This window comes from Lissotriton helveticus, chromosome 3_1, assembly GCF_964261635.1.
Source record: "Lissotriton helveticus chromosome 3_1, aLisHel1.1, whole genome shotgun sequence".
Classification (NCBI taxonomy): domain Eukaryota; kingdom Metazoa; phylum Chordata; class Amphibia; order Caudata; family Salamandridae; genus Lissotriton; species Lissotriton helveticus.
Window position 1 is genome coordinate 687,562,365 of NC_136061.1, and position 22,262 is coordinate 687,584,626.

At 49.8% G+C, this 22,262-nt stretch overlaps 1 protein-coding gene across 2 annotated transcripts in view; it reads right to left on the reverse strand.

The window, feature by feature from the left end:
• The window catches only part of VPS13C (vacuolar protein sorting 13 homolog C), a 2,773,485-nt gene that overhangs the window by 829,750 nt on the left and 1,921,473 nt on the right, over positions 1-22,262 (reverse strand). For both annotated transcript variants that reach the window (XM_078680824.1, XM_078680823.1), the window contains exon 66: positions 15,157-15,310. In XM_078680824.1, the coding sequence (XP_078536950.1) occupies positions 15,157-15,310 (154 nt within the window). The remainder of the gene's footprint in view (positions 1-15,156; positions 15,311-22,262) is intronic.

The window sequence follows — 22,262 nt, forward strand, 5'->3', positions numbered from 1 at the left end:
AGGGTAAGAAGGCGAAGAGGACAGTTGTGAAGTGGTCAAAGGGAGCGCACATCAGAAACGTAAGAACAAGGTTCAAGTCCCACTGAGGCATCACAAACGGAACAGGAGGGAACATGTGTGTGATGCCCTTCAGAAAGAGAGTTACAATAGGGGACTTGAACAAAGAAGGTTGATCAGGCAGCCTTAGAAAGGCTGAAAGAGCAGAAAGGTAGCCCTTGATAGTGCCCAGAGCAGAGCCCTGCTGGGCAAGAGAAAGAAGGAAGAGAAGAACCTCAGAAAGAGGGGCAGAAAGAGGATCCAGAGCCTTTGCTGTGCACCATGCCACAAATTTGTTCCACCTGCAGGCGTATACCGACTTTGTGGAGGGACGCCTGGCTGCCAGAATGATTTCACAGACTTCAGGAGGCAAGTCAAATGGCCTCAACTGTTGCCGCTCAATCTCCAAGCATAGAGGTGGAGACTGGACAGGTTCGGGTGGAGGACTGTCCCCTGCTGCTGTGACAGAAGGTCCTCCTGAAGAAGCAGACGAACCGGGGGATCGACTGATATAAAGAGTAGCTCTGGATACCAGTACCTTCGTGCCCAGTCCGGAGCCACAAGGATGACTTGGGCCCGGTCGCGTTTTATCTTCTTCAGCACTCTGGGCAGAAGTGGTATAGGCGGAAAGGCGTACAACAGACCGCAACTCCACTCGCGACAAAAAGCGCCTCCGAGCGAGTGCCGCCTTGGAAATTCCAACGCGCAGAACTGATGACATTGCGCGTTCTCTTCTGTGGCGAATAGATCTAACCAAGGCTCTCCCCACTGCTGAAAGAGGCCTTGCGCCACGTCAGAGTTCAGACGCCATTCGTGATCCATCATGCACCGACGGCTGAGTTTGTCCGCCCTGGCGTTCAGAGAACCTGCCAGGTGTTGAACCACCAGGGTCACGCCCAGATGTTCCAGCCACTGCCAGAGGCGCAGAGCCTACTGGCAAAGGGTCCACGACCCCACCCAGCCCTGTTTGTTGCAGTACCACATTGCGGTGGTGTTGTCCGTGAACACCTGCATTACACTCCCCCGGACATAGGGGAGGAATGCCTTCAGTGCTAGACGAATCGCCCGCAGCTCCGAAAGGTTGATATAGAGCCGGGACTCCGCCGGAGACCAGAGGCCTCTGATCTCCGCCTCTCCCATGTGGCCTCCCCAGCCCTGGAGGGACGCGTCCGTCACAACTACGTGCTCTGGTTGGGGAAGGGAGAGGGATCTGCCGCTGACCCAATCGTGGTCCGTGAGCCACCACTGCAGCTGTCTCGCAGTGCCCTCCAAGATCAGGACATGGTCAGACAGGTTGCCCTGATGCTGGGCACACTGAAACTTCAGGTCCCACTGCAGAGCCCGCATCCGCCACCGTGCGTGATCCACCAGAAGGATGCAGGAGACCATCAGCCCCAGAAGCCGCAGCGTCAACCTGACCGAGACCCGGGAATCAGAGCCTGAATGTCCCGAACCCGCTGTTCGGGAGGATAAACCCGAAACTGCGCCGAGTCGAGAACCGCTCCGATGAAGAGGAGCTTCTGAGAGGGGCACAGGTGCCACTTCGGCACATTGATGGAAAACCCCAGCTGATGCAGGAGGTCTGCCGTCGTCTGGAGGTGGCTGACGACTGTTTGGGGCGAGCCTGCCTTCAACAACCAGTTGTCGAGGTAGGTGAAGACTGAAACCCCTAACCTGCGCAGATGAGCTGCGACCACTGCCATCACCTTTGTGAACACCCGTGGGGCGCTGGTAAGGTCAAAGTGGAGCATGGTAAACTGAAAGTGCTCGTGGCCTACCGTGAACCGCAGGTAACGCCGGTGGGCTGGCAGGACGGGGATGTGGAAATAATCGTCCTGCAAGTCCAACGCTACCATCCAGTCTCCTGGGTCCAGGGCAGCTAAGGCCTGAGCCAGTGTCAGCATTTTGAACTTCTCCTTCCGGAGGAAGCCGTAGACGTTCCATAGGTCCAAGATAGGGCGTAGGCCCCCTTTGCCCTTCTTGGGTACCAGAAAGTAGTGGGAGTAGCAACCACACCCTACTTCTGGCCCAGGAACGCGCTTAATGGCCCCCTTGGCCAAAAGGGCCGTACCTTCCTCCTGCAGAAGTCGCAAATGATCCCCCGATACGCGGTGGTATTGCGGTGGCATGGCTGGAGGGGTCGCCTCGAAGGGGAGGGAGTAGCCCCTTCAGACAATTTGCAGCACCCACCTGTCCGAAGTGACAGTGCGCCAGTGGAAGAGGTGATGGCGAACCCTGCCCCCCCCCACTGGTGTCACATGGGCCTGAAAACACGGACTAGGAGGGTTTTGAGGCAGATGCTGCGGGGGAAGGTGTGGACTGACTTCGCCGTTGTCCCCGACCGCCTCCACGGCGGTTTCCACGGCCGCCACCGAGTTGGATGTTAGTCTGCGGTGCGTGGCTGGCGGCACGTGTGGGGGCGCCCCTTCCTTGGCCACGAAAGGACGAAAGGTACCCGTTTGCTGGCGCGGGGCCGAGAGGCCCAAGGACCTGGCCGTAGCCTTGGAGTCCTTAAAGGGCTGAAGCGCATGGTCTACCTTGTCGCCAAAGAGGCGACGGCCATCGAATGGCATGTCCATGAGTGTATTCTGGACATCGGCTGAAAAGTTGGCTGACCTCAACCAGGCGTGGCGACGAATCGCCACCGTCGTTGCCATCGCTCTGCCCAGTGAGTCGGTGGTATCCAGTCCACACCGGATAGAATAACGTGCCGCATCTCGGCCTTCCACAAAGGCTTAGCCGAGTTTAGCCCGTACCTCCAACGGGCATTCTGGCAGCACGTCCGCGACCGTATCCCACAAAGAGTGGGTGTAACGGCCCAAGAGGCACGCGGTGTTGGAAACCGCAGTCCCAGACTCAGGGAGGAGAATACCTTCTTGCCGTATTGCTCGTACCTCTTGGATTCCCTGTCAGGCGGAGCTGACGGAAATGCGGTCTGGGAATTCGAAGCCTGAATTACCAGGCTCTGGGGGGTGGAGTGGGTGGACAGGAAACAAGGGTCGCCCGGGGCCGGGCAGTGGCGTCTGGCCACGTTCCTATCTACAGGCGAGCCTGTAGCGGGCCTGGACCAAGTGCCCAAAAGAACGTCGGTTAAGGCCTGATTAAACGGCAGCAGAGGCTCAGCCGAGCTTGACTGCGGTTTAAGGACCTCAGTGAGGAGGTTAGTCCTCACGGCTGCGACGGGGAGTTCAAGGCCTTGGCCGCCCGCGTTAGCACCACACTGTAGGTTGCCCCCTCCTCCGTAGCCACGGTAGGAGGTGAGACAAAACCAGTGTCTGGCGAGGTATCCAGACCACTGGCATCCCCAAGTCCACCTGTCCAGTCCTCCTGGGACTGACACTCCCGTGTCAGAGGGTCCTCAGACCCCTCCCAATTCTCCGCATCACCCATCTCCTGAAATTCAGGGGGGTCAAATGATGGGGCCGGTTCGTTGAAGTAGAATTCCCCAAACGGCGTCGAAAGCTGCGCCCAGAGGTGCCGTTCCGGCGCCGGAACCGGATCGAGGGAGGCATCGGGGACGCCGACGCCCGAAGACAGCGCCGGAGGTGACACCTAAGGGACCGGCGCCGGTGAGGTTGTGAGGTCAACCGGCGACGACCCGGATCCGGAACCGAAGCCGAAGCCCCCGACCCGCTAGGGCCCCCAGACGGGTCCGCTGGGCCCGAAGGCGCCGCGGAGCCCGTCGGCAGAGTGAGAGACCTCATGGCCATGAGGAACCGCTCGATCTCCTCCGGCGTCACGTGCGGCCCAGGGACCGGAGGGTATGGAGCCGGACGCGACTCCCGCGACTCCGACGGAGCCGCGTGGGCGGTGTCACCCGAACCCCCGGCTGCGTCGCGCGAACGTCGGGGGGGAGTCGGAAGAGCGATGACGTCTCTTCGACTTCTTGTGCTTACCTGACGACTTCGACCCAGAGGAATGATGTCGACTCCTGGAGCTATGATGGCTCCGATCCCGTCCGGACCGGGACCTCTCGCGGCGCGGGCCGACTGCCGGAGTTCGAGTCGTTGCGGGACCGCTCCCGCCTAGCTTTCGAAGTCAGGGGTCGGAACAGGTCTTGTCGTCGTGGTCGACGCCGAGACAGTGGAGACACCGACGGTGAGGGTGTCTCCACAGGGTTTAAAACCAGGCATCCCTATCGGCACCATTCGGAGTCGAAGGCTCGAAAAATGATCAAAAGGGATCAAAAAAGTTTAGTCAAAAAATGACTAAGGTACCACTTTTTCCGAATCTGCGCTGCTGGCGCGGAAAAAAGAAGAACTGACGTCAGCACGCGGAGGCGGCGTCTAAGTACTCCGACGACTTCATCACGGCACCCACGACGCCGACGGACGCGGAGCCGCAGACGACGCCAACCGACGCGCAAGGGTACTGCTACGCAAAAATTTCCGGATCCAGTATGACACCTGGGGATATTCTAAGGTAAGGAATCTAATACTAACCTGTTTCTTTTAGATTTCAGACCGCAGTTGACGGGAGGGAATATAGGGGCGAACTAGTGACTGAAGGTAATGGGGTGCTGTGCCTGTTTTGATTTAAACATGTAGCTCAGGGTTTTGAACTTAATACGGTTCTCCACCCTGAGCCAATGTAGATCGCGTGGATGTTCAGAAATAGGGGAGGTTTTATGAATCCTGCAGAGAACTCTGGCTGCAGAGTTTTGTACCAACTGCAGTCTATGGGTCACTGCCTTATTGGAGCCAGGATATAGGATATTCCCGTAATCCAGCCGTGAGGTAATGAGGGCATTGACCACGTTTTTTTGGGTGGCGATAGGCAGCATCCAGATGATTTTTCTGAGCCATTTTAGGATGGTAAAGCAAAGTGCTGTGATCTTAACTGTTTGTTGGTGCATGGTCAGAGCGTCATCAATAATGATTCCCAAGTTCCGAACACGGCTGGAGGGCTTTGGGAAATTACCCATCTCTGCTGGCCAGTGGAGAGGACTCCAAAGATTTTTATTTTTGCCTAGAATCAGTATTTCGTTTTTTTCACCGTTTAATTTGAGTTAATTTTGATTCATCCAGTTGGGGATTTTGCTAAGATCATGTTGAAGAAGAGAGGGTGCCGAGGGGTCAGAACTGGAATGGGAAAAATTATCTGGGAGTCGTCGGCATACGTAAAAAGCGTTAAACCGGCTTGTTCCGTGATGTCTGCTAATGGTCTGACGTACAGATTGAACAGCAAAGGACTGAGGATCCAGCCCTGGGGAACTCCATGCAGAGATGGGTAAACCTTGGAGCATGCTGTGGCAGACGAAATTTGGAAGGTGCGGTTGTCCAGAAAAGAAATAATCCAGTCTAGAGAAGAGCCGTAGATGCCTAAGGATTTGAGTGTGTGAGTTAAAAGGACGTGGGAGATGGTGTTGAATGCCCACTGAGTTCCAATAGTATTAACGCAACTGTCTTTCCGGCATCCATGTACTGCCGAAATCTTTCAGTGACTCCCAACAGAGCTGTCTCTAGGGAGAAACCAGTTTGAAATTCAGATTGGGAGGGATGGAGGATATTGTTCGTTTCGGTGAACTGTGATAGGTGGGCGTGAATATACCTTTCAAGGATTTTTGAGAAGGCTGGCAGAAGTGAAATAGGTCTATAGTTAGAGAGAGTATCTGGATCAGCGGTGGGTTTCTTTAGGTGGGGGGGTCACCATATCATGTTTCTAGAGTGCCGGGACTGTTGACTCGAGTAGTGAAGAATTTAGGGCATTTAGAATCACCTGCAGGTGGGGAGTGTCTAGTTGTTTTATTATAGAGATTGGGATAGGGTCTTTGGGTAAACCAGATTTGATTTTATCAAGGATGGTTTTCAGAGAGTCAAATTTTAGTAGTGTCCAGGAGTCTAGGTGTGGTGCAGGGGTGAAGGATTCCAGAAGTGGCTTGCACTGAGAAACTGACGTGTGGCCAGGAGGGAGAAATGCATTTTGGGTCAGAGTTGTGGACTGGAGCTGAGTAGGTCTGCAAGAGTCAGGGTTTGTGATCTCCGCATGAATTTTTTCAATCTTTAATGTAAAGAATTGGGCGAGATCGTCACATTGACGTTCTTTTAGTGGTACAGGATTGGCAGTAGTTTTGGGCCCGGCCAGTTCTTTCACCAGACCGAAGAGAGTTTTTGAGCAGTTGGCTGCTTCGGAAATGGTGCTTGAAATAAAACTGACCTTCGTAGAATTGCACAATTTATGATAAGTATTTCTAGCCTTGGTGTAAATGGTTTTAGATTCAGGTGCATAGTCTTTCCTCCATTTGCGTTCTAACGCTTTGCATTTTGATTTTTCCTTTTTTATGGAGTCGTTAAACCAAGGAGCAGGAGATCGATGGTTATTTAGTTTTTTGTACGAGAGAGGAAGACAGGAGTCTATCGCATTTGAAAGCCAGTTGTGAAGGTTAGTAGCGGATGTGTCAACTTGATGGTCAGTGGAGGGTGCATTTGAATATAAGATCGTATTTAGAGCAGCTAGGTCGAGTTTTTTCCAATTTCTTTTTGGTGTCGTCAAGGAAGGGAAGATGTGGGCCGAGAAAGTAGGAGAGCAAGACTAAATTTGGAAAGAAAATGGTTGGACCAGCACAAAGGTACTGCAGGGGTGCCTTTAATGTGGGAAAGACTCGAAAAAATCGGGTCCAACAGGTGTCCAGCTATATGTGTTGGGCCAGAATTAAGTAAATTGATGTTCAGTGCAGCTAAGTCAGCAATGAAGTTACTGCACGTAGAAATGGACAGATCGTTCAGATGTAGATTGAGGTCACCCAAGAGCGTGAAGTTTTTGGAGCTCATGAGTAAAGGAGTAATACAGCTAGGGAAAGAGGTAGTCCAAGGTATTGGGGGTCCAGGTGGGCAGTAAACAAGTAAACCAGTGGGCGTGAAGTTGGGATTTAAAGCTAGCTTAAAAAGTGCAGCTTCACAGTTCGGGATGTCTATAGGATCAAATCTGCATTGAAGGCAGTTTTTAAAAATAATAGCTATGCCCCCTCAAATTTGGAAACTCTGTCTAATCGGACAGTAGCATAGTTTGGTGGTAATGCTGCAGCTATGTGGGGACCGGCGCTCTCGGGAAGACAGGTCTCAGTGAGGAATGCAGCGTTTGGCTGTTCATCCAGAAGAAGTTTGAAAATGTCCAACTTGTGTTTCGGAAGTGAACGACAGTTGAGACTGAGGAACACAAAGTCCTTCGTGGGTAGAGTGGTAGTATGAGTATGAGAGGTGTGACTAGTTGTAGTAGGGGAATATGGCTGGTTAATAGAGGGGGAAAATTACAACAAGGACGGACAGGTTTTGTCAGCTATATGATCGGCAAAGTAGGTTTGGCAACCTTTTCCAGAAGGGGGGCGGAGAGCTAGAATTTGATCAGGTGTAAGCATAAGTCTTTTTGAAACCATTTGACCAGGGGTTGTGGCCCCTGGCCCCGGTTGGGCGCGGACGGGGCAGACGGGCTTGCCTTTAGCGCCAGCGGCGTGCCAGTGGCACACCCGCTGCGCGGGTCACCAGGCATCTGCTTAATGTAGTGGAAGGGTCTCTAGGTCACGTGATCGTAGGAGCTCCGTCTCTACGCGTCCCTCTGGTAGTGAGCAGGCAAGGGGATTGGATTTTGCTGATCACACTCCACAACAATCAGGCGTAAAGCCTGCGGTGGACCGAGGTGAGTGCAAGTATTAAAAACAGCAGTGAATAGCAATTTAGTAGTTAAAGTGCCTACAAATGCGCAGGGGTACTGCTGAAGAAAAATTCTCCAGATCCATTCTGACGCCTGGAGGTGAGGAATCCATAACTAATGGTCTCTTTCATATCAAGGTTTCACCCAAGTGTCCAAAATGGTATTCATAAGGACCTCATTAAATGATAATAGACGATCTGTAGATGTTGGACTAGGCATCAATACCTCTAGTAGAACATTATTCTTAAATAGACACTGTAGGTCTAATACTTTTGCCGCTCTTCGCATAACTATGGCGAAGAAGGCGTTTTCCTTCTTCATACATTTACTTCTACATATTGGAGATTATAATCCTTCCCATCATCAAAATTGTCATTTCCAAGTCAGTACCAAACTGATTGCCCAAACTTTGAGCCCTACGATATAGTTAGGGCAAAAATGTCAGAATTGGAAGGATTGCCTGTAGGCTGCTTAACAGTGGAGGCCGGGCGCGACGTCATTTGAGATTGTGGCGGATTTATCTTGGAGTGGAATAACACAATGGGCTGCAATCCTCCTCCATCACCAGTGATGTCGGGACTGGCAGCAATGAAAAGGGAACTGATGCAGAGGGCAATGCCGTAACCAAAGTCACCACAGGAGCAGGTGCTGAACTCAATGCAGGTTTGAGGGTCACAGACGGCAGACTTGACAGCAGAAGACAAATTGGAGGGCCCTGCTGATTCTTGGGACAAAGGGGTGCATGAGAGGATAATGGTAAAATGAAAAAAAATCAGGCAGGGCCTCTATGAAGCTCTCTACTTGCAGTGACGTCGCTGTCGGACCTGGAAACTCGGGCTATATCGGGATTAGACTTGGAATTGGCTAGGATGCCCAAGATTTCAACGACCGTCACTCCTCGTGCCAACACATTGATAGTAGAAATTTGCCACGGGAGAACTGGCTCTTTCCTGGCCAGTGCGTAGCAAATCATAATGCAGAGGACCGTCCACTTCAACACGTTCCTTTTGGAGGGTAAGAAGGAAATAATGCTTAGGAGGTGGTTCTTGTTTGTGAATGGTGGCGGTTTATTGGATATACTAAACTTAGTTATCAAGGAGGGCTTCTTCAAAAATTGGAAAACATAGTCAAAGTGTACATGGTGAGGAACGATCTAAATAAATTGTGAAGATATCATCCAGGTTCAGGGCCGAATCGTGATCCTGTAAACAGCGAGCTCTTCAGCGATTTCTTTTCTCTCTTGGTTATCCAGGATGGTGCCATCGATAACACTCAAAACTAAGAAAGGCCCAGGTAAGTATAAGGAATATAATCAATGAATAACAAAGTATCATCATTCAACTGTCTATCTGTTTTCTTAGAGGCTGTAGACTTCTTGTTCATTATCTGTTAGGTAAGACTCTCAGGTTACAATCTCGCTTATGAATCCTGACCGCTACTCCTTTCACCAAATGTGGGTTGTAGTGTGCTCAGTTACTGTGTATTTTCCATATCCATGCCCTAGTCCTTCTTCATTTTCTGACCTTTTTAGGGTATTCTCTCTCTAAGTACAGGTTTCAGGGTCGCCCCCATACCCTGTCTCCAAACCCTGTCACCACACCCTGCTGCATTTGGGTTACCAGATCACCCGAGACGAAATACCATTACAAAGAAGTCCACAAGTATGCCCAGGTTAACACCGGTGCAGTTCACAGAGAAAACTTATAAGAGTTATGTGTACACAGCTTAGTAATTTCCCCTTATTTGTCCCCTGGCTACTCACCCGGGCAGCCATAGCTCAACTAAGCTGTGGCGGGTTCATCAGCCTTGGTCGGTGGCAACCACAAGTCCTTGGACCAAGTGTCATTGTTCTCCTCTCTGCTCTGCTCCAAGTCTTCCCTCTGCCTTGTGTCTCCTCCTCTCCACGTCTCACCACCATTATCACATCTCCTCCTTCACTCAGCGTCTCTCCTCTGCCCCACTGTTCTTTCTCCACTCCCTGTCACGCCTCTCCTTGGAGTCTCCTCCTCCCTTGTTGTTCTGCATCTCTCCATTGCCTTTTTTCTCCAGTTTTCCACCTTCTTGCTCCTCCTGTTGGTGCAGCCCTTTGTTAGCCTTTCCTCTTTTTTCTGTGACATTCCTTTCCTTTCCTTTCTGTATAATTCTTGTCCTTTCTTTCTAGGTTTACAGGGTGGCAGGGACGGTCCAATGTGGGAATGCCAGCCATTTCCTCAAGTAAGTGAACATAACAGCTCCTAGCCCTTTCTGAGTTCTCTACTGCACAGCCTTACTTTCCTTTGCTCCATACCACCCCACAGTGGATCGTTCCCTTGTATGCCCTAAGCATGATCAATGTAAAAGCTTGAACATCCAGCCAATGAAGCCTCCCTCGTTTTTCCAGTGTTGAGGGGTAGCAAAGAAAGCTGGCAGGGTGATGGATTGCCAAATGTGAAAGGGAGTCACGACATCTGGCAAGAATGTAACTTTTCGGCAGAGGAAGAACTGACTCAAGCAGACATACATCAGCTGATGTAATTGAAGTGAAGAAGACATTCTTTAAAGACAGAATATGAAGCAAGCAGCAATGCATCAACTCAAAAGGTATACCCATGACAAATGTCAAGACCAAGTTAAGATCCCACTGTGACACCAGAAACGGTTTGGCAGGCCATGTTTGTCAATCCTTTAATACATCTCATCACAACAGCTGATTTTAACAATGGACGGTTGTGAGAAGCTGGCTTAGTATATGGTGCACACTTATGTAAGTGGGCACGCAGGACTAATCCAGACAACCCTAATGGTGATTTTAGTGGTCTTAGACAAGCTTAGAAAGCTCTCTAAGTGGTAGCTGTGGAGAGCAGCCTTCAGGCTTAGTCCAGAAGGAGTGTAAAGCAACTTGTTTTACCAGAACATAATCATATAGGTATAGATTAGTCACTGCACATACATAGAGTGGCCATGCGTCATTATGCGATGACCATCTCTAAACTGGCTGTGACGAACCCTGTCATGTTTGGTATCAAGCATGTTGGAATCATACCTCCCATACCGTTAAAGATGTGGGAGGTATGATTCCATGTACTGTAAAGCTCCTCTGGGAGGCCCTCAGTGCTCCTGGTACCAGTCTTCTAGACCCGGACAGCACAACGTGGCTGCTGCTGACCATAGACACGATTCTACCCTCCTGCTGCTGAGCCAAGCTTGAGCAGTGGAAGGCAGAACAATAGGTATCCTGTCACAGGGAGGTTTGACATTGCGCCCAGGTGGGAACGCTTGCCAGCGCCACTCTGTCTGCTTGAAGGGCACATTTTGTGCTCTCCTTGCATACCCAGTTCAAACCAGCTCAAGGAGCCATTGGCTCCCGCTCTGGTGCAAAACTGGACGAAGGTCATGGGAGTATTCGACCCTCTGTCCAACCCTTCCCCTGGAAGGGATCCCTGAATCGTCCCAACCCTTTCCATAGGGTACTTAAAGGATTACCTGGAGGTGGATCCCTCGATTCGTAGTGGTACAAGATTTATTTCAAGACACCACTTCTACTTCGTCTGTCTGGGCACTGTGGACTTTGCTGTACTTCACTCTGGGCATCAAGACGGCAACTGGGAAGACTTCTGCTGCTCCTGGTCTCGTCGCCCTGCTTGTCTGCTGCAACGTCCGTGCCTGTTCTCCACACAGGAACCTTCCAAGGCCTGTGGTCATCCAAGACACCTGAAGGAATCTCCTTGAAGTGAAAGTCACTTAACTGCATATGAAGGCACCGCAACAAAGCTGATATTTGTGCTGATCCCTAGCTCCCACAGACTCTTAAAGGCTCAGCAATGCAGGTGGTGGTTCCGCAAATCCCTCGAGGCCTGTTCTGTCCTGTCCTCTCACCAAGTTTGAGGCCAGTATCTCTCGTCGGAGCAACAGGAACCGAACCCCTGTGCACCGTGTCGACTTGTGGTTGCGAAGGCTTTTTGGCTTCCTTCCTCCAAGATCTTTGGGCTCCAAGTAATCTTGTCCCATGACGAATCTAGGGACCCACCTACAGGTAATCCTTTACGTGCCAAGAGGAAAGAGTTGGGGCGATTCAGGGATCCCTCTCAGGGGAGGGGTTGAACAGTGGGGATACTCTCATGTCCTTTGTCCAGTTTCGCTCTAGAGCGGGAGCCAATGGCTCCATGAGCTGGTTTGAACTGGACTATGCAAAGAGGGCACCAAATGTGCCCTTCAAACAGACTGAGTGGCGCTGGCAAGTTCTCCCACCCAGCCCCAATACACTAAACCATATCTGGGAGGTGGTCACACCTCCCTGTGACAGGATACCTTTTGTTCTGACTTCCCCTGCTCGAGCTTGGCTGAGCAGCAGGAGGGCAGAATCGTGTCTTTGGTCCGCAGCAGCCATGTTGTGCTGTCCAGGTCTAGAAGACTGGTACTGGGAGCAATGTGGGGTATGATTCCAACATGTTTGATACCAAACATGCCAGGGTTCGGTACAGCCTGTTTAGAGATGGTCATCGCGCAATGATGCATGGCCACTCTATGTATCGTAACGGCTGATGCACTTATAACCAGGGCGAATGGACTCCGTGGATTGTAGGGGTGTACTGAACATGCAGGGGCACCCTCACACTTAGAACCGAGCACCCTGCCTTCAGGATTGAAAGGCCTGCTTTAGGGGTGACTTATAAGTTTTAAGTGCAGTGACCTCAGAAATAGGAAAACCTACATCTGTCATAAGGGTTGCTAGCACCAGCTTACACAGGCTGCAATGGCAGGCCTGTAGTTACAGTTTAAGTGATCCCCCATGGGTGGCATAATGCATGTTTCAGCCCATGGGGGTCCCCTGGTGTACCTATGCCCTCGGTATCTTAGTACCATATACTAGGGACTGATAAGGATACACTAATGTCCATTCTGGGATGTGCTTAAGTGCTTACCTTACCAATCTTGGGGAGTAAGCACAGAGACTGGGGTCGTGATTAGCAGGATCCTATTCAGACTAGTCAAACACAGCATAGCACCAGGGAAAAAGTGGGGGTAACCATAAAAGCAGATCCTACTTTCCTACAACAGTTAATCTAGTAAATGCAGACAAGCAGAAAGGGCCAGCCTTTAATAATTCCCACCTAAAGACGTTCCTGGACCAAATATAAAACAAAAAAAAGGACATCCAACAGCTTTGCCTGTAAAGGATCAGACTTGTGAATGTCGCTCCAGGCCATAAGAACAAGTTACTTACCTCGGTAACACATTATCTGTTCGAGACAATATCTTCCTACAGATTCCTTACCTTTAAATTTCCCTGGAGTTTGGCTGGATCCGGAAACATTTACTAGAACAATCCACCTTGTGCTCGCCAGCGGGCGGCTCCATTCGGCTCCAAGTGATGTCGTCGGCATCGTTCGTGTCGGTTTTGACGCCAGGAGCGCGGACATCAGTACTTTTCGGTCTTTCCATGCCAGAAGCGCAGAGCCACGTAGTAACTGACTTAACAATGTGCAAAACTAGGGCCCTGAAAAAGGGAAGAACCCTAGCCCTAACAAAATCAGGCATGGATGGGCCTGTAAGGCAGTTTCAGCTAGATACTGTCTCTACCAGATAATGCCTTGCTGACGGTAAGTAACTTGTTCATGTGATTGGGACTTCTAGCTGCAGATTCCTTACCTTTAAATTAGATACCCGAGCCATATTCTCCTGGCAGTGGGTTGCAGACTAATTCCTCACACTAGGAAATGCCATCCCTAAGGGCCTGACTCTCCAGGCAGTAGTGCTTGACAAACATGTGCAAAGATGCCCACGTTGCTGCCAGACAGAAGTCCAGGACTGGGACACACCTAGTCAAGGCCATAGTTGCAGCCTTTCCTCTGGTGGAGTGGGCCCTTAATCCCTCAGGGGTCTGCTACTTAGCCAAGGCATAGCAGATCTTTATGCAGAGAACGACCCAGTAAGAAATGGTCCTTTCTGCACGGTCTGACCCTTCTTTGCTCCCACATACCCCAGAAAGCGTTGGACGTCCACCCAGAACTCTTTTGTGCTGTCAAGGAAGAATGACAACGCTCTTTTTGGGTTCAGTCGGTCGAGACTCTCCTCTTCAATTGAGGGATGAGGGGGAGCAAAGAAGGGGGGCAGTGTGATAGATTAATTCAGATGGAATGGGGTCACATTCGACAAAAATGATGCACAAGTGCAAAGCACCACTTTGTCTGAAAAAAGACATCACGTAGAGAAGCGTACAAAATAGCGCCTGCAACTCACCCCCCCTCCAGGCAGATGTTATCACCACAAGAAAGGCTGTCTTGATCGTAAGCAGCTGGAGTGGACAAATGTGCAGAGGCTCAAAAGGAGAAAGCATAACAAATTGCATGCAAAAGTTCTCTACCTGCTAAATCCTGCATGACAAATTGACATTCTATCAAACTGTTATTTACTTCCATCCCCTGTTTTTTAAGTGCAGCACTGTTTCCCTTCTTCCTTCTGCCTGCCTTTTCTGTATACACGTTAATCTAAATCTCATGCTTATCCTTCTTAAGCTCTTTTTGGAAACCATAAGTATCTTATTAATTCCAGCAAGCAATTTCTTCTCACAAAGGCCCCTCTAAAGATCACATGTGTGTCAAAAACTAGACCACAAAGAAACATGAGCTTGCAATAATAACCCCAATACCTAATAGACTGACCACTAACTTTGGCCTCTGGGGTAGCATTTTACTTGCCACATGACACCTCGTTAGGGGTAGTAAGTGCTATATAAATGCAATTACATTTAAACCAGAGCAACCGTTGAATTTTTTGCCAAGAGCCATGGCTGCCTTTTTCTTCTCTAGGGAACAGTGGCCATTTGCAATCCGAGTTCAGCTCAGTCTTTTTGTCCTCATATGCCAATCTGCAAAGCACCTCTGGAGCACTAGACTCCAGAGGTAAAGATTATCTTTGAGGTAGGCTATCCAACTCTCATTTTGTGTAACGCAAGAAGTATGATTGTAGTACTACTTTAAGTACAACAAAATGCAGCTTGTGAATCAGCCCCAGTGATTATCTCGTAAGAGACTTAACGCCCAATGTGGTATAACATAGGACTGTGTAGAATATTCACAACTTTGCAAAGTTGTGACGTTTGTGGGTGGCAAATGAAGGGATAGTTTCTCCACAAATAAAAGCTACTGCTGGTGGATTTAGGTTAAAAAATAGGTTCCTCAAGTTTTTCCCCCCATACATATTTCTTACAGGTTGATCAGCTGCTTGAAGTTTATTACGTCAGCAAACTAAACAAATCACAAAGTGGATATAGGTGAACTTGGACAGCTGAGAAATTGAGATGGGTCATTAGTAGCATGAGAAATAAGCCCAGCATTGGAAACTCACATACATTACCTATGAATGTTTTTTTTTTTAAGATGACCTACCACTAAATGGGCATGTAATATATAGTTATTTATAGAGACCCTCAAATGACCAAATGCAATGTTGAGAGACTGCTGCTTCTCTGTAATACAATATGACTAACTTCACCTCAAGATTGCTGTCTATTTTGATCCAGCCGGTTCCTTCTCCTGCACCAACAGCAGTAGTGTGTTTCTGATAAGCTTGTTCTAGGAGGATTATCTGCTTCTGGTTCAAAGGTTTCCATTTGTTCTTTGGCTTCATTTCCCAAACAGAATCAGAACTATAAAGGAAAAAAATTCAAGCAAAATAAATAGTTTGCAAAGTTGCCAAATATTTTGGGCATTTCTCATGGATCGTTGTATCAAATATATTCAGAGTCGATAAATGAGCACCGTAAATTGTATATTAGTTATTATAGCTATACATTTATTTTCACCTCAATCATTACTTTAAGGTACATTCATAGTTTTTATGATAACGGGAACATACATACCGAGAGGGTACATATTACACCTAAATACAGGAGCAGTGTCACAGTCTCCCAAAGTTGTTCAGGAGTCAACATGCGTTTCACCAAGTTTCGTATTCACTTAGTTAAATTGTTGTCATGCTGTGAAATAAATAGCACTTCTCAACTACAGTCTGCAGTAAAGAGCATACTGTGACTCCTGCATACCATGAGTCTGAGAGCATGGCATCTAGATCACCGAAATTTGGTGAGAAATCATGAGAAAAGAAATAGCTGCAGCTGTTCCATAATGCAAAAAGGATTGGTAAAACTAAACGGTCTCGCATTTGGGACTTAATAGCTTTTCAAACGTTCTAATATCGATGTCTACAAATTCAAGATGGATCCCAAAATATAAATAAAAAATTAAATTGCAGAATTGTGAAAGCGCTTTTCTTCAACCCCTTCACTGCGGGGGTAATTCCCCCGCGGGGGGAGGGGAAGGGCCGTGGTGCCACGGTGTTCGTGACAAGCCCAGCTCATCATGAGTAGAGCTGTGCTCATGACGAGCTGGGCTCGTCACGACTTCGCCCACTGATTAATTCTCCCGCACAGGCGGGGAATCAATCACGCGTGTGTGGACCGCGGCAGTTATGACGAGCCCAGATTGTCATGAGCACAGCTCTACTGTGACTCATGATGAGCTGGGCTCATCATGAGCATGGATGAGGTTAAGGTAGAGGGGCCAGTAGCAATTGGTTCGAGGTACAACAAACAGACAAGGTGTGGATCGGTTACCGACATGGCACAGTGACCTGTGCCACACGGTTTAAACCCGGTTTGTCTAGATGACATCCTCAACACACAAGGAAAAATACTTGACAAAACATTGAAAAAGCCTGTTGAAAAAGAAACAGAGGGGAAGCTCTTCAGATCGGCGCTTAACTGGTGCAAAAAGAAAAGAACTGACGCCTGCGCCTATATACGTGAATGAACATTAAAACCAACACTAACGCCGCCGACGATGTCGCGCGTAGCCGAACAGAGCCACCCGAAGGGGTACTGTTCACGCAAAAGTTTCCGGATCCAGCCTGACACCTGGGAAAATTCAAAGGTAAGGAATCTGAAGCTAGAAGTCTCAATCAGATGAATACTTATTGTCAATAGGCTGTACACATGTAATTAGAAAATGCAGTCATTCAAAGGGCAAGAGGGCCAAGGACTAATGTGAACTGAATTATTACCCCATGCAGTACTTAGTTATGGATGGAAGCATAGTGTATATGACACTCATTAATTAAAGATTTTTTATTTTACAAGATGCTGGCAGGCAGCTAAGAAAAGTGTCAAGCAAGAACTATTACAGTGAAAATCTTCTCCCCCTAGGGCGTGGCACATGCAGTAACCAACAGCAAAATCCTTCCCTACAAGAAATTTCATTTACAAAATACCTATCTGTAGGCTTTAAAACAGACAAACAATATACCCTAAAATGCCTATTCACTTTGATATATGCTTTGCACAATCAATGTGCCAGGGATACAGCTTTTGTCATAATCTTTCAGAATAAACAGATCATACTTGTAGCATCAGAATTATGTTTTCCAAGTGAACCAATCAGACCTCTACCTATTATCACTGGCTTGACACCATAACCAGCTCAGACCTATTATATTAGTTTTAAGCTTCCCACAAGGCACCCATCAGGTATACTATAATAACATTCAAAATATGTACACAATGCTGTTGTCAAAATAATATAAATCCCGGTTAATAGAGCCTAATAAGGATTACCATAGTGGGAATCGTCTAGCCCCCATGGTTTGTTCGGGTGGGACATCAACATCAATAACCTTGCTTACTAAGGTAATCTGCAAGATTCCGTGTACCAAAATATTTGCCTACAGGCTTTAGCAGAGTGTATGATCAATACAAGCAAGATGGCCACCGGACAGGAACTCCCCTAGCGAGCTTCGGGTTGGGGATCGCCAGAAACAGCCGATATCCCTGTTTAATCCTTCCACCCATCACCCTTCCACCCATCACCCTCCTGCCCACCAACATCCCTGGATTTACAGGTTTACTCACCGTGAGTCGAACCCCTGGAACTGAAGACTGCCGGATGCTGCAGGCGAGGGACACCCGGCGATGCACTGGAAAGGACCATCTGGCATGGTCGGTGACTAATCGGCTGACTTCTCCGGCACCGAAGACCTTCAGGGCAGGAGCGTTGAACACAGCGATGGTGGACAGCGGATGCCCCGACGTCTCCAGAGCAACTTATAGAGCCCCGACGACCTCTGAGTGCTGAGGGAGGCTGGTATGCGGGTCCGTTTCCTCGGGAGACAGGAACGGGGTGAGTTGCTGCTTGCCAAATGCCCTGCCCGCGCCTCTCACGGCGCCAGCTGTTCTGCGCAGAGAGCCCTCCCCTCCCATACCCCGGGAAATCAACAACAGCGGACCGACCAAATCCGCTTTGGGGCCGCTAACTTGAAACCCAGCAGCAGAGGACCGTCCCAATCCACCCTGGGGCCGCAATCTGAAACCCAGCAGCAGCAGACCATCCCAATCCGCCCGGGTGCCGCTAATTTGAAATTCTGCCGACAGCGGATCGCTCCAATCCGCCCTGGGACCGGTAATGTGAAATTCTGCAGCAGCGAATCGCTCCAATCCGCCCTGGGGCCACAAATCGCCAATTTAGCAGCAGCGGATCTTTCTAATCTGCCAGGGGCCTCTGAATGTAATATGGGCCAGCTCCCCCGTTTCTACTGACCACAGGGGAAAGGGGGGTCTCGGGTGTCCAGGACTCAAATTCCTCCATTTTGCCACAAAGAGCACTCGGCTTCATGGAGAGGATCCTACAAGAATAGTCATTGAAAGAGGGCTGAACACACACAGAAAAGCGTCGACCATCTTGGAATGGAGTAAAACTACAGTAAGGAACATAAATACGCCATTTCTACGCTGTTAAGTGCCACAAGATGCTGCTAATGCAGCAGTGTATATTAAAGTAAATTAAGGTTACCTTAAACAGGGAGCAGTGTATACCAAATTATAGCAAATTAACCTTAAACAGGGAATTATGGGCCCCTAACTAAATCAGCGGCCATCACACACGGGCTGACATAATTGTCACTATATACAGCTCCCCTCTTCTAATTTGGCCTAAAAACCTATTCGACTGGCTTTTATTAAAGCTAACCCCGACTCATCACTCAATGACTGTCGACCAACCTACTTCAGTCGTTCTAGTTCCATCCCACCGTGGTACCTGGAGACCCATCCTCTCTACTGCTTACTAGTCCCTTCCTTACCCAACCATCATGTTGAGTCCTGACCTATCCGTGTCTGGGGAAAACTCCTATACTAATGTCTACCCCCAAAGCTCTCCAAAACCGCCACTAAATCATTCAAGCACGCTACCCTAAAAAGACACCCTGATATCCGACCTGCGCTACAGAGCGGACATCGGCACAGTCATTAATGACCTTATCTTCTATTCCATAAGAACCGCCTCCTGGCGAAAAACCCTAGCGCACCTTCTCAATATTCGTTTAACCAGGAACATTCCACACAGCACTAAGCTCACAATAGCACCCCCCCAACCTTGCGAGCTGACCTCACCATTCCTCTACAAAAACGGCATTGTTCTAATCCAAGCCTCAACCTACAACCTCAATAAATTCTCAGACCTCTTCCTCCTTCTCAGACACCACGTGCACACCTCCGATAGGATAACCAACACCCGCACCAATGACCCACCACCCTGCCATACTAACAGGCCTAGCCATCCATATACCAGCCCTCCAAGGGTCTCCATTTCAGCTCCTCCTATCCCCCCTATCATGTCTCCTGTCCCTGGCGTCAGAATTTCCCCTACACCTGTGATCTACTCCCACCTAGTGCCCACCTCTGTCGGGGAGACTGAAACGCTCCCAATGTCCCCTGTCCCTGAGAGAGCCAGACCTCTAATGGCTCCCTCCACTGATCACCCTGACCAAGGCACCTATAACAGAACCACACCTAGACCTTCGAGCTCCCCCCGCCAGTCATCCACCAAAATCGCGAGCTAGATACTCCTCCTCTAAAGACCCCAGAGCCTGCTCTAGCCAATCCTTCTCTCCTCCCACCGTTACATGCCCCCTCGACTGGTCCTGAAAATTCAAACCCGGCCCTTTCGCACCCTTTGTGTATACTAATCTTGAAACTCTGCACTCCAGAACGGCTAAACTCACCCAGAGCATCCATAGCTCCATTCTGGACCTTATGAACCTCCTTCACCTTGCAGAGATCTCACTGGCTAACCTCAAGCCACCGCATACTTCCCCCTCACTGAACACTGAGCCTCCCCAAGCACACACTCCCGCTACCTCTGAGACATCTTCGCCCACGCAAACAACTCTGCCTCCTCTCTGAGGAGGAATCCCGGGCTCTTGCACTCACTTATAACACTCCCACCGCCTCTTCTAATCCTCTAGACCTCACGGGCAACGAAATCCTAGCCATCCTCCAAGACCACAACTCTACCCCAGCCATCCCCCCTCTGCTAAATACGAGTCCCGAACACCTCATCAGCACGGTCACCAATAACCCCAACAGGTCAGTTACCCTCCACAACAGAAGTGTGGTAAAAAGCAACCTGGGCCCTTTATTTCTATCCGCCCAGACTCCTGACTCTCCTCCAGACACCCCCCTATCTGATCTTTTAATCAACTGCCATTCAGCAGTCAAACATGCCGCTGATACTGCTGACCTCGTCCTGGATAAAAAACTAGACCTAGCCATACTAACTGAATCCTGGCTAAATGAATACTCTTCCCCTTGCCTGGACTTATTAGTCCCCCCAATTACAACATCGCCAGACTGGATAGACACTCCAATGAAACAAGCATTTGCAATGCAACAGGTCTCGCATTTACATGAGTTTGAGCTATTGCCATTGTAAACGACAATGCCTTTTATTTATGTTTTGGTTTTTGAAACATAAATAAAACTAAGTCATTTACAATGCCAATAGCTTAAACTCGCGTAAATGCGAGACCAATTGCATTGCAAATGCTTGTTCTGTTTGTATCTCTTCCTGGTGTGACTTTACAACCTTTCATTTGCCAAAAAAAATCTGTTTGTTTCTCGTATGTAACTCATGTAATCCAAAGTCCTTAAGCAACGCAACTGGTTCTTTTGTAAAGCGCTTTGACACCTTCGGGTAATGTCCGCGCTATATAAAATCGCTTTAAATAAATGAAAATAAATTTCAATTCAGGCAGCTCTAGAACTTGTAGTTCTTGACATCCCACAGTGGGCTTAGACCTAAAAGTCACAGCATGCAAAGTGTGAGCCAGGGGTACTGGCTGTCATGGAGCCTCTTGGCAGCTATGACAACAATAAGACAGCGCAGCTTGAGGCTTTTCTTAAAAAGTGGACATGAGCGGGGTCTGCGTGAAGGACACACGCAGCTCTAGCATGATGTCCCAATTGCGCTTGTCGCTTAGAGGTCGCACTTGTCGGCTTCTAGCCGCTGTCTGGCACCGTCCCTGCTCTGGGCCCTCAGGCCGGCGTGTACACAGCGCACAGACACCCACGTCGTGCACACAAACACGCACGGACTGACTTTTCCTGCTGTCCCGGCAGAGGAGACCCCGGGGTTGCTGGGTGTGGGCCAGGGGCCTCCCCGGAGCAGGGCTCCGCGAGCTGACTCCTGTGAGACCGCTGTGCCTCCCGCCCTCCCCTCGAAGCAGCTCCTAATTGAAGCCACGAAGTGCACTGATACCCGCTCTCCCCACCCCTTCCTCCCTGCCCGCAGCATCCTTCGCCGGATCCGGCTTCCTCCTCCCCAATTCGCACACAGCCCCCCACCAAAGCTTACACAAACAAGTACAGTGCAGGTTGGAAATCGTAGTTCTAGCCAATAAAAAACTAGTAGAAAAAAAAGCCTCGCAAAATACATGCAGATTACGGAGACATAAAAAACACGTCAACCAGAAAAAGATGGGCAGACATAGTAGGCGATTGGGGCAGAGAGCGAGGACAGCAAGAGAGAAAAGACACATTGCCTCAGGAGTGATGTGTGCGGAGACCACTGCCGCCTTCCATGGGGCGGGACTTCTGTCTTCGGATGCCCGCGCACGCGCCCACGGAGAGAAGCAGTGCTGGTGACGCGGGGCTCCCATGCCCGAGGGAGAGCCCCGCGGAGGCTGCAAGACTTTAGAATGGCGGTAAGTGGGGTTTGGGGGGGGGGCGCTTGTATGTATGTGGCGGTGGCGGCGGCCGGGGGGGAGGGGGCGCTTGTATGTATGCGGTGGCTGCGGCGGCGCGCGGGGGGGTCTCTGTATGTGTGTGTGTGTGCGTGCGTGTGTGTAGGTGCGCTCCTGTGTGTGTGCGGCGGGGGGTGCCGGTGAGTGGGGGGGAAGTAGGGGGTGCGCGCGCGTGTGTGTGTGTGTGTGCCTTCCTGCCTGCGTGTGCATGTGTGTGTTCAGGGAATCTGTGGCAGGGGACGTGCACGGCGCCGGGCTGGGCGTGTGCGCCCACGAGGTCAAATCTCTGCCTCAAAAAGCGCGTGGCAGTCTGCTGTCCACATTCCCCCAAAAGTAACAACATAAGTTGTCTCGCATAGACAGCAAAAGCTTCGCTTTTGCTTTCGTCTAGCGAGACCTAAAAAGAGGAGGCATAGCTTGCATCTACCGATCCTCCCTGCTTGTCACAGAACGAGTAACGGACACCAGCGACTCCTGTGAATACCTCGCACTCTCCATCTGCAGCAACTCATTACACCTTAGTAACTTGC